Here is a 13,267-nt window from a genome sequence, read left to right as displayed (position 1 = left end):
CCTCTGAAATATCTATGTAGATAGGGAAATAGCAGCAGCCATGAAAACGCCCTGTTTATAAATACCTCTTTATAAATACAGCCATGAGACACGATGGGATTGTTGATCTCTTACAGCTGCACAGATGTCCTGATCTTGGTGACCTCCAGCAAAAACTTGCTAGTGTTCTCAGCTACAATGAAAAACTGCTGGAAGAAAAGGAGGCTCTCAGTGAAGAACTAAAGAGCTGTGTGGATAAGGTAGGAAACAGAAGACTTTTTACCATCACCATACAGTGTATACCATAGTGAGCATTTCTCTATGTCCAGTGGCACTCAGCAGTCCCGTTTTAGCCTGATCATTCCACTGTCTCCTGGAATAGCATTTCAGCAGGCCTTACATGCCCTCTGAATTTCTGAGGGCAGGATTTTAACAGGAGGCTAAATTTGTTTAATAATGATATTATTAAATATAGTAATATACAGTTTGCCTCATTTTAATATATAGCCATGCTACTTTATATAAATAAGTATTGTCGCATATAATACTCTGAGATCTATTACATAGACACACGCTTTTTTTTCTATCATATTTTCCCTAGCAAATCCCACAACACTGCTTTCGCCCCACCTGCCTTAGTAGGCATTCCATGTTTTCCTATTATGGTACACTCTTGAGAGTTCTAATTGCCTCCCGGCCTACCGCTTCTCACCCGCAATGAGGCAATGAGAGAGAAAAATGGAAACCACCAAAGAAAACAGACGTTTCAAAATTAAAGGTAGAAAAGGGAGTCAGGAAAATGTGTTTTACTTTGCCCTGCTCCCACATGGCGCTTATCTTTTCAGCCTCTGTGGAGATGCATAAATTGAGGCTAGATATGTTTGCAAACATGCCTGCTATCTCTTTTCTTTTCCTGAAACAGTTGGCAAAATCAAGTCTTTTAGAGCACAGAATTGCTACTATGAAGCAAGAACAGAAATCTTGGGAACACCAGAGTGAAACCTTAAAGTCGCAACTAGAGGCTTCACAGGAAAAGGTATGTGGCCAACTGTTGTTTCACCTGTACAGTTAATATTTTCCTATGTATTCCAACAGAATTCCTAGTAGGAAGAATATTCCAGATAGAATTGGCCTAAGAGGGTTCATAATGATTCAATTTGATTAATACTTGTCATATGCTTATAGTGTGATGAAACTTGAACAGTTCCCTCAGAGTTCATTATTATGAGATTACCTCATCATTATGAGATTACTTATAAAAGCTTAAGAATACTGTGTAGAAATGACTGCTTGTTTCTGATTTAGAAAAAGGATTTCTAAGGCACGTTCATGCCCTGTTATGATACCTATCAACATTGCTTTTACAAATTTAGATTATTTTTAACTAAATAGATACTGGGGCACCTGGGTGGCTCATTCGGTTAAGCATCCAATTCTTGATTTTAGCTCAAGTTGTGGCCTCATGGTTCATGGGATTGAGCTAGCTTTTGTCATGCCAGCTGGTACTCACTGGTTCTGTAAGATATCACTTGGTCATATACCAGATGACTGTGTTAGCGACACCTTGCTCCAGGACATAGCTCATCATTGCTCTAAATATAACATCCTGTAAATATACATAATAACTGGGGTCTCCACGAGGCTACTAAAAAGAACTGGATATAGTAAATATAAGGGACCTTGGAATTCTCTTATCTTAGCTCATTCATTCCTGGACATGCTGTAGGTGAGACCGTGAGGATCTGCATCACAGTGTAAGATTTTTCTCATGATGCAGGTTCAGAGTTTAGAAGACACCCTACAGAATGTGAACCTGCAAATGTCCCTGATTAAATCTGACCTACGAGTGACTCAGCAGGAAAAGGAGGCTTTGAAACAAGAAGTGATGTCTTTATATAAACAACTTCAGAATGCTGGTGACAAGGTAATTTCTTTTTTATTGAGGTATAACTTTATACAGTTAAGTGCACAGATTTTAAGTCTGTAACTTGAATATTTTTATGGATGTGTGTGTTTACATAAATATATGGTTGATCCCTGAACGACACAGGGGTTAGGAGCCCCGGCCCCCTGTACGGTCAGACATCCACCTAAAATTTCTGACTCCTCCAAAACTTAATTACTAATAGTTAGGCCTACTGTTTACTGGAGGCCTTACCAATAATATAAACAATTAACACATATTTTAGGTATTATACATATTATGTACTGTATCCTTATAATAAAGCTAGAGAAAATACAATACTGTCTCAAAAAAAAAAAGTGTTTTTAATAACTTCCCTTATGTTCTTTTTTTGTTTTTCTTCCTCACTGGATGACTATCTTAACATTTCTTCCTCTTACATATGTTGTTATTAGGTCCGTCAACTGGAATCAAACCTTCTTCCCCCTAAGCACCAAAAACATCTAAACTCATCAGGTACGGTGAGGCCTACAGAGCAAGAGAAGTTGAGCTTAAAGAGAGAGTGTGAACAGTTTCAAAAGGAACGATCACCTACTAATAGGAAGGTGAGTTTTGAGAGTTTATATGTGTCAACATCCTTACTGTGATGTGTCCCTAAGTGTATGTTTCTTTCCCTGCATGCTTCCAAGGAAGTGATCACAATGGTATATTTTGGTTCTTCCTTATATGTATGTTTTTGTAATCTGGTCAAATAGTATTATAGTTCTTTATGATTGAGTGGTGGTTGCAAAGGAGCAGTTAACTTTAAGCATTCATAATGAAGATGGTTAACCATCTTTAGCAGTATTACAGCCCTTTTAATTTTTTTCTAGTATTTATTTACCTTTGAGAGACAGAGACCGAGCACACATGGGGAAGGGGCAGAGAGGGAGACATAGAATCCGAAGCAGGCTCCAGGTTGTGGTCCAGCTATCAGCTGGGACTACATTTATCTGAAGGCTTCACTGGTACTAGAAGATCCACGTCCAAGTTCAGTAATATTACAGGAAGAGGCTCTGTTTCTTGCTGGCTAATTACCAGAGGCCTCAGGTCCTCACCACCGGGGCCTTTTCTCAGGACATGGCAGTGAGTGAGAGGAGAGAGAGAGAGAGAGAAAAATTCCAAAAGATCACTATAAAAAGCTGTAGTGCCTTTTATAAGCTAATCCTTGGAAGGGACACACCATCATTTCTGCTGTCTTCAGTTGGTCACACAGACCAAGGGTGTGAACACCATGGGTGGACATCAGTAGGGACCATGTTGGAGGGGGGCTACCATGTGGTTAAGTCTCTAGAGCAACTTTTGCTTTCTGTACTTGGTTCCCTGAAGTAAGAGATCTAAGACCAGTGCTACCCTGGGAGTTCTTGTTCCTTGATTTTCTTTCTTCCTTCTTCCCAACCAAAACTCAGAGTGGTCACTGTTACCTTTCTCTTCTGAAAATTATGGTTTGTGTAAAAATCTGGGAAGAATGATGAACAATCATTTGTTTCTGTCACAAAAATTTTATGAAAATTTTAAGTTTGTGAAAGTTATGACCATAGGTGGTAAGAAGACTGGTTTGTGCCCTAAAGCCAAAATGCCATTTAATTTTAGGTACATTCAAGTACATTTTTCAGAAAGATAAAGGGTTTCATCCAGCTGCTCACTGAGAGAAAAGTCTAATGATAGGTTTTAACTTGAAAAGGTTACTCTTCTGTTCAAAAATTCTTGCTACTCTCCTCAGCTCTTTTTGATAGAAACCAAAATCAGCCTTCTATAGAAGTGTCCTGTATTTCTACTTAGCAATATTCCGAATTCATGGGTCAGGTAGCTCATTAGATTCTTCCTGCAATAGAGAATTCCAAAAATGGATACTCATAAAATCTTCAAATTTAGTCTTTAAAATTGAGAAAGGAGTTATATAAAGCAGGTTTTATGTACTCTGTTTTAAACCTGACTTAAACTTTGCCTTAAGACAGTGTTTTCCCCACCGATCCATCATAGAGGATCATGAAAGTGATGCAGCGAAAACTTCTACCTTTTTTATTAATAAAATGTGGTGGAAAATATCAGAGTACATGGTTCATGGTAAGGATAAATATTTCATGAAATTTTCTTTCAGTGATATGTACTTATAACTGATGATGCATATATATGTACTTATGGGTGTGAGTTTATATCCTGGGTGTGTTTCTTACAGTGAGTGACACTAAAGTTTGCAAGCCAGGTGCCTTACAGAATCTGTTCTATGTAAGCAGTGATGATCAAAAACTAGACTAAATATAATTGATGCACTGAATCATAGTGCTGTTTTCCTTTGCTGAATGATCTTTGCTTTCTTCCAAGGGGTGAGATTTCTGACTAGCATGAATTTGTCAAAATAAAGAAGAGCAACTCAAGTGTTTGTTTGTAAAGGAAATTTTTGGGTTTTTTTTTTTGTTTGTTTGTTTGTTTTGTTTTGTTTTTTTAGCAGGTCAATCAGATGAATTCCCTTGAAAGAGAGTTAGAAACAATTCATTTGGAAAATGAAGGCCTGAAAAAGAAACAAGTAAAACTGGATGAGCAGCTAATGGAGGTGAGTTTTTAAGCAAAGGGCCTCAGCTCTGAAGAATATTTTAATCCACAAATGTGCCGTTTGTTGAGAGAGAGCAGCATAGCATGAATTCCTATTACAAGAAAAACTGGAAAAGTATGCTGCCAAGCTGAATTCTTTGGTCTGTCTTACCAAGTTTCATAGACATTTTTGCTCATTACGGTCACCAGAATTTACACTGCTTCACAGAGGAAGGAATAATGTGGGTAATCCTAAAACGCAAGGACCCATACCTCAACAAATTCAGGGGGCGGGGACTCTGATACTGGCCCAGAGCTCCCCACCACTGCTGTGATTGTAACGGTTTCCTGATACCTCCCGTATCATACGTAGTGTTTTATAGATGGATTGCTAACAGCCTCTTGGGTTAGGAATTTGGGAATATCAGCATGTAGAAGTTTAACGTTCAGGTGCTGTCATGGTTTATTACCATGACATTTATTATTTGTAATTCAGCACTGCCTCGGGAGAGGTACATCTGTTAAATATAAAAATGGAGTTGTAAAACTTGTCAGCTTGGACATTGAGTATCCAGTCTACCAGATTGCTTTCTGATTACTAAGTACAATTACAGGATGTAAAACAACATCTGTACAAATCCTCCTATAATAAGTAAAAACTTCATAGAGATATTTTGCTTTGGGTAGATGAAAATATCACGTAGTGTACTATAAAATTTGTCTCAGGTAGAGAGGCATGGGTAGAAAATGTCTTTGTGCTCTTAAAAACTACGAATACAAATATCTTAAAAACAGAATTATAGGATGAGAGAGATTTAAATATTTTCTTTTAAGAAATTGGACATGCCAAGGTAATTTTAAATGGATGATTTTTACGAAATCTGGCGAAATATGGGCAAATATGTCACACTGACATTTAAATGACCACTGAGGTTTCTGCCAATCTTACGTTCTCTGATTTATGCACTAATAGGGAGATTAAACTATAAATAGCATATAATAAGTGTGTTCAAAAGCCCAAGCTGCAGGCTATGTTTAGATACAGACATGCTTTCTGATGAAATAATTATATATTGTGAGGAGTAAGATATCTGAAGCTAAGCCCCACCTCTCTAGTACCAAACTGAGAAGTAACAGGGTATATACTTAGGCAGTGGCAGATCCTCTCCGAATGTTCTGCTAACAGGCCAATTCTTCTCCCACCTGCTCGAGCCGTCCTCAGAAACCCCCATCTCTTCCTAACCCCCCTTGACATGATTAGCCATCATAAGCAATTTCCCTTCATTATTTTTCAGAATATTTAGGATCAAGGAATTTCAGGAAAGCTTTCTAATCCGATGTAGGCACTCCCTTGAGGGAAGGCATCTCTCCTCATCTTTCTATGCCAGTTTAAAAGTCGCTGATGTAATACAATACATATCCATGCTCCAGGGCATGCTCCCACATCACTAGACTAGGAAATAGAAGAATTTGAGTCACACTCTGGGGCTCTTTGAACTACATGAGGCGGTGTTCTATAAACAGTTCATTTTGAACATTCAAAAAAGGGGTTCCAGTCCATATCAGCACTTCTCAAGTCCACTGGGTACCTCCGGTAGCCAACAGTTTTCAAACACTCAAACGAGAAAATTGCCATTTGGAGATGCAGAATATAAACTGTAAAACCAAGTATTTAACATCAGATCCACCCATGCTGGACCTGGAATCTTCTAAATAATTGTAGTGGGGTAGGTGGAGGAAAAGGTGGTAAGTTCCCAAACTCACATTGCAGTTGCAGGATCAGAGCCATAAGATATTTTAAAGTTTATACGGAGAAATGTAAATGTTGGTGTTTTTGTAAGTTCTTTCTGACTTGAGCACACCTTTTCAGGTATATGATATACCCAGTTTTAACTGTTCTCTTTTTGTAACTCATACTTTTCTTCCTCTCTTTATGACTCCTGTAATTTTCTTTTGTTTTTGTTTTGTCTGTGGCTAACCTGTACCTAGAACTCTGTGGTTGGAACTAGCAGAGAAGGGTGCAGTTCTCTGCCTGAGATAGTGTGTGAAGGTAGAACATTCTCTTTCAATCAATTTCATAGCATGGAGACCTCTCATTAGACTCCCTGTTCATGTAATCATTTCTACTGACTGTAACAGTTAATACATACTTAAGGTAAGAGCCAGTATTCATTTTCAGTTTGCTTTAACTGTGGCATATGTCTGTTTACATCTAGGCCAGGATTTTCCTCAGTATGTAAAGATATATGTGAAGAAAATCATCCTGCTGATAGAAAATCATGGGATCGTAACTCTCCCTTTTCTTTATTCCTGAAAATAAAATGGTGGGTTTTCTAATCTGTAACTAGAAATATTTCAAAACGGGTAATCTCCCACCTCAGAACTTTAGCTTGAAGGAAATGGATAGTGGCTCTGAAGTTTCATGGTAAATGTTGAGTTATAGTTGTGTCTTAGAGGGCCTATTTCCCCTCTCAGAAGCCTTGAGGTGCTTCTTCTTGAGTTTGGTACTTGGTCGTCTTCATTGCATGCCTACTGTTGAGTCCTCAGTCTGCTGAATGTATCGACAGATGTGGAGTGCCATGCTTCACTGGCCACATGCAGTGTGCATTCTCCTTCCTTTTCCTCTCCCCAACTTCGGCATGTGATACACACATCATTGTCTTATGGTCTTGAACAAGTATTTCTATATCACCCTCTGTCCCCGAATTGCTTATCTTACAGTGCCATTTAAGAGTTGAACATTGACAAAATAAAATAGGTTAAAATAATTTTGGATAGGAGATTCTTTGACTCAGTTGCTAACCTGGAAAATACATAGTCATTGAACATTTGCTTTTAAGAGTCTTTATGAATGGTAAGTAAAGTGGCAAAACCCTAAAGCTGAACCATTTTCTCCCCTTTGCTTACCCCAACTTGTATCTTTATTTTTTAATGCTTTTATTTTTGAGACAGAGAGAGAACATGAGCAGGGAAGAGAGAGAGGGAGACACAGAATCCAAAGCAGGCTCCAGGCTCTGAGCTGTCAGCGCAGAGCCTGACATGGGGCTCGAACTCATGGACTGTAAGATCGTGACCTGAGCCGAAGTCGGATGCTTAACCGACTGAGCCACCCAGGTGCCCTGCTGTTTTTTTAAACAGGCATAATTAAAAGTTCTAGTGCCAGAAAACAATGAAGTAGAATTCAGACACATGACTTATATCATGTAGCTCCATCATGAGTGAGGAAGTACATCTTTTAAGTCTAAAACTTTTAAGAAATCCTACTTAACTATATTATCTCCTAAGGAAAATGACCCTTCCCGTTACTCACTTCTTACTCAAGTCACGTACTGTCCTGTGTTCAAGTGATCAGTGGGTCTGAGAGGCCGTTAATGAATTCATCAGCTTCGTTCCCTCCGCTTGACATTTGCAAGGGCAGCTCTGTGCTTGAAGGCACTGTGGCTGACTGGGGCTCCGCCTCTGCCCTCCAGATGCAGCACCTGAGGTCCACTGTGATGCTTAGCCCATCCCCTCCCACGTGGGATCTCCAGCTGCGCCAGCAGCAAGCCTGTCCGATGGTGCCCAGGGAGCAGTTTCTGCAGCTTCAACAGCAGCTGCTGCAGGCAGAAAGCGTAAACCAGTGCCTGCAGGAGGAACTTGAAAACAGGACCTCCGAAACCAACACGCCGCAGGTACGAGGCTCTGTTTTCCCTCATAGTAAACTCAGATCACCTAATTTGACCTGTTTATTGGGAAGTTCTACCCGTTCAGGGGTGGCGATTAAGAACTTACGTGTCTGTTGAAGAGTCCCACCTTACCTGTGTTACAGACCCACGGAACTGCAGTGTTGTTTGGGTTTGGTTTTTTGCAGTGATGCTTTTGAGCTCTCAGCTTCTAAGCTGGGCGATGAAGTGTTCTGGGTCTCCTTTGCACATTCGTAATCCATGACGAAGGATCAGGATCACTTAAGCACAGTGTACAGCTGACCTAACAGTTTTTGACTTGACATTTGTCTGATGCCAGAAATATTACAGAATTCAAGTGCACCTCTAGGATACACAGTACTAACACAGCCCCCTAGGTTTTCCTGTACCAGAGGGGTACAACCTGCTGAATTCCATAGAATTCACAAGTGGGGACTTTGTGGAGTCAGTGACATAAGGGAAAAATGTCAACTATGTTTTTTAAAATGATCTAGTTTCAAAAACTTTCAGAAAATCAACATCTTTTTCCCCTTCCCTTTGAGTTAGAATCATCCTAGCTTCTGGGGCGCCTGGGTGGCGCAGTCGGTTAAGCGTCCGACTTCAGCCAGGTCACGATCTCGCGGTCCGTGAGTTCGAGCCCCGCGTCGGGCTCTGGGCTGATGGCTCAGAGCCTGGAGCCTGTTTCCGATTCTGTGTCTCCCTCTCTCTCTGCCCCTCCCCCATTCATGCTCTGTCTCTCTCTGTCCCAAAAAAAATAAATAAACGTTAAAAAAAAAAAAAAAAAAAAAAGAATCATCCTAGCTTCTTACAGACACAATCTGATACAAGCTGGGTTTTCAAATAGTTCTCTTAAGTGCTTCATTCATAGTCCAGCTTTGCTTGTCGATTTTGTTTATTCAGAACCAATAAAATTACTCCTTCATTTGTATAATTTTAAATGAATCCTTTCTGGTTTGGATGCTCATCTTCTGTCTCTCAGTGGACATTTAATAAGGAATTTCCCCAACTCCTTTTCCCTAATTGTCTCAAAGTGGCGTTGCAAAGTCAAATTAGCACTACAATTACACAGTGGAGCAGTTCTGTCTTCCTCTTCTCGTAGTATATATCTATGGTTTGTCATTATATCCTCTGTCATCTGCCCTTTCAAACAAAAAGGTTACAATTAGTTTTGTCTTTTGTGCTTTAAAAATCCACGTTTTTGGAAGCTTCCTCTATTCTGCTTCAGTTTCCAAATATTAAAATTGTGTAGATGGGCTGTCGAAGATACTTCAGTAATTCATTACAGAATTGAGTTATAAAACCTTGACCTCAGTTTTTAACAGACATTGTATCCATTGCTTTCTTATTCACCCTGTTTTCAAAACATGTTCTTCTGACCCACCTGCCAATGTTTAAAAATAAAAAAAATAATCCTTTTACTCCAATTACTTCAGCATAAGATTAAAAAAACCTTAGCACAGTTTTTGCCTAATTTTTTTTCTAATGTTTATTTTTGAGAGAGAGAGAGAGAGAGTATGAGCAGGGGAGGTACAGAGACAGAGGGAGACACAGACTCTGAAGCAAGCTCCAGGCTCTGAGCTGTCAGCACAGAGCCTGACGTGGGGCTTGAACTCACAGATTGCAAGATCATGATCTGAGCCAAAGTCGGAAGCCCAACCAACTGAGCCACCTAGGCGCTGCAAAGACTGTTGAGGTTTTTGTACTAAAAACAAACAAACAAACAAACAAACTTTTTTCTCCAGCCAGATGGCAGAGTGGACTGCCATCAACTTATTGTTGTCTCTAGAATACCACTGCAGGCTCCCCTGTTTCTGGCCCCTGACCTGACACTAATTTTAAGATTACAGAACATTATTAGAATCTGCACGTCGCCTCTGGGTGTGGAGTGATGTGATTTCTTCTGCCTCTGTGTTGCTTTGCTTGCATTGTAGTGTTAATGTGTGTGCTTTTAAAGATCGTTTGCATTATAGATGTGTGAATTTAGACTCCTCCCCAAACATGATCTTGACATGGGGTGAAGTATACCACTTGCCTTCTTTCTCTAGGCCTTGCTACCGGAGCAGCGAGCAGTGCATGCAGATTCCTACAGAAGGATTGGGCACCTGTGAAAACTGGGCTGCTATTGATGACATTTCTTACCATGGCAGCTACTCAGATGCACACGCTCCCCCCACCCCCACACACACACAGAGACATAAGCTGGAAAACATTTTGGAATCAAGTGCTCTTTTAAATTATTATTATTAAGCCTTTGCAGTATTAGGTCTCTTATTTATTAACGTAGAAATGACAGTTTGTGAATCAAATTCACAAATTTCAGCTTGTTACAAATCATTTTATTTATACCATTTAAAGAATGTGGACTTGAGATTCTTGAAAGGATGTATTCTATATATTTTCTCATTCCATATGCTGTAACTATTTTTAATAAGAGGTACTACTTTTATATATGGAATTGGAAGAAAATATGGGTTATTTATACTGTTTTGTATAAGATGTATCACGCTTTTTTGACAGGAAAAAGAAAAATTTTGATGAAACAATAAAATAAATTTTAAATATATGACTGCCTTTGTTTTTCCTCTTTCCTCACTCTTTGGCCATGCTCCATGTTCTTCGAGTTATATGTTTTATTTTGTTTTGTTTTTTAAAGCAAGTAGAAATCTGGCATCTTCCATTTACGTTTGACCTTTAAAAAGCCATTCTATCTTTTAAATGTTCTCAAAGCTTCTTTCTTGAAATTTACTTCCTGCATTAGACTTTGACCTACTACAGTTGTCTTCAAACTAATCACATGGTTTAGTTTTTTATATCTGAATAAATGCTGTAGCCTTATCCAAACATTGGCTTCCAGTCCACGTTTGGTCATTCTCCATGCTTTTAAAAGGGGTTATACCATCAGCCATTAACACCTGAGTTTTGCTTCATGCTTGAAGAACCTTTAAAAACCTGAAATTCCTTACATGGACATTTTCGTGACCTGCGGGGAGGGCAGCTGGCTGCACTCACACTCTCTTCAAAACCCACATAACTCCTTAACCTATCACTGTTGTGTGAAGAGAAGAGGAGAAGCCCTGGCTCTGTTTCTGCCCTCTCGTTTTATCTGAGTTGTTTGTGGGGAGATTCTTAAGTTTTTTTAAGATAAACCCAGCCTCCAATCCAGATGTTTGCTTCACAATGGCAAGTCAAATTGGGAAACAGATGACAACAATAACTGGCAGGAAGAAGCCGGTTATTATAAAGAAAGGAACAGTAACACCCTCACAGTAATCAGCCATTTTACACAGGAAAAATGGACACGCAAATTGCAAGCTGACTGGAAATGCTAAGTGATCCTGAATAAACTCAGTTTTGTTTTGGTCTTGAGAGACCCACAGTATGGCCAAGGCCCAAGTCACAGATGGAAGGTTGATAACATTTTTAATTTACCATTGAAAACTATTTTACTAGAAGAAGTGCACACAGGTACTAAAATACGGGTTTTAAGAATTTTGCTTTATCTCAGGGGAAGATAGTAACACAGGTAAGATTTTTTTTTTTTTAATCTTTGATTCTCTGATAGGATTACTTTTCTAATGTGCAACCCATGCAGTGTTCAGAGCCCCCATTTCATCAGAAATCCACCCCTCCCGTTACAAAGGCACATATTTACTGTCCTTTCTCTAGGCATCTTGTGGGAAAAATAAATTACTAGGGCTTTCTTTTCGGTATGGCATATTTTTCAAATGACAACATTTTTTCTTCCCTTCAGGGAAACCAGGAACAACTGGTAACTGTCATGGAAGAACGGATGATGGAAGTTGAACAGAAATTGAAACTGGTGAAAAGGCTTCTTCAGGATAAAGTGAATCAGCTCAAAGAACAAGTGAGCCTCCCGGGTCCTCTCCACCCACCCACCCCACATTCCACTTTTAACTCCAGTTTTACATTCCTTTATTGCCATTAACATGTTAATTTTTGTTGTCAAATAAAGGCAAATTCTACTACAAACGTATAGCAGGACTTAGGATTCACTGTCCCCCATACCACTCCAAAAGTATGAATTCTGTATTCTACATTATTTTTCCAGAGCTCTCCTAAGGCCTGTTTGTCCACAATTTTAAAAATGTACATTTGCTAAGAGACTCATCTGGACCTAATGCATTCCTAATGAAGTTCCGTGGCTCAAATTTAATTTTTGTAGATTTTTTTTTTATTTGCCCAAGGCAGTAAACATTCTATTCAAATAACGAAAATTTATGTTGGTAAAAAATGGGGAGATAATAAATGGAATTTTAGCTTTGCTGTTTGCGACGGCTATGACGACTTCTAAAAGTCTTCTGGCTATATCCAGACCCCAAAAGGCTGTGCTCTGAATTAGAATAGGGACCCTGACCTGCTGGTGGCAGGTGTGGCCTGGATTTAGAAAGTGTTTGTGTAACCACTGAAGAGACATGCAAAAAAGGACCACTCTATAGTAAAGATTTATAGCTACTTTGGAAACTGAGATTAAGACCTGGGTAGGTGGGGGCAGAAATTGCCCCACCTGGTTTTCTAGACACATAAAACTTAAGAATAATAATACCAAGAGAAGGTCTTAATGGAGAATTAGACAGGAACTTTTCTTTGCCCAATATCTTAATCACACAATGGAAAGAAAAGAAAGTCTTACACAATAAGCATTTATTCAACCCTGTGATCATTCACTTATTCAAAACATAGTTACTACATGCCAAGTCCTTTTCTAAGTGCTAGAGATATGACAGTGAACAAAATCCTGCCAATGGGGAGCATAGTTCACATACAAGGTATTAAGCATTTAGCAAGGTGGTAATTTTAAACAAAGAAAATCCCATCCACTCTATTTTCAGCAGAAGGGAACACAGGGAAGAATACTTGATCTAACTCCATGGTTTAAAGAAAGCTCCCTGAAGGCCTCTTCAAATATTGACAGCTGAGTAAGATTTGAACAGGTGAAGAAGTGTGAGAAGGGCATTCTAGGCTACGGGAACATCATGCAGTTACGACAACATATGGTGTGTGGACATCTACAAATATTTTGGCATTAACAGATCATAGTGTCCTGAGAGGAGTAGGAGAAGAAACGGGAGAAATAGGGAGCAGTGGGCAGTAGAGGGTCTTAGGATGAAGA

The 13,267-nt window shown here is 39.3% G+C and overlaps 1 protein-coding gene across 1 annotated transcript in view; it reads left to right on the top strand.

Moving 5' to 3' along the window:
- The window catches only part of NIN (ninein), an 86,594-nt gene that overhangs the window by 68,497 nt on the left and 4,830 nt on the right, over positions 1-13,267 (top strand). Inside the window, exons 21-28 of the mRNA XM_045450833.1 lie at positions 117-239; positions 902-1,015; positions 1,757-1,962; positions 2,169-2,184; positions 2,338-2,487; positions 4,374-4,475; positions 7,924-8,124; positions 11,888-12,001. Coding sequence (XP_045306789.1) covers positions 117-239; positions 902-1,015; positions 1,757-1,962; positions 2,169-2,184; positions 2,338-2,487; positions 4,374-4,475; positions 7,924-8,124; positions 11,888-12,001 — 1,026 coding nt within the window. The remainder of the gene's footprint in view (positions 1-116; positions 240-901; positions 1,016-1,756; positions 1,963-2,168; positions 2,185-2,337; positions 2,488-4,373; positions 4,476-7,923; positions 8,125-11,887; positions 12,002-13,267) is intronic.

This window comes from Leopardus geoffroyi, chromosome B3, assembly GCF_018350155.1.
Source record: "Leopardus geoffroyi isolate Oge1 chromosome B3, O.geoffroyi_Oge1_pat1.0, whole genome shotgun sequence".
NCBI classification, from domain to species: domain Eukaryota; kingdom Metazoa; phylum Chordata; class Mammalia; order Carnivora; family Felidae; genus Leopardus; species Leopardus geoffroyi.
The sequence above is the reverse complement of the archived record's forward strand: the minus strand, read 5'-3'. Positions and strand labels throughout refer to the sequence as shown.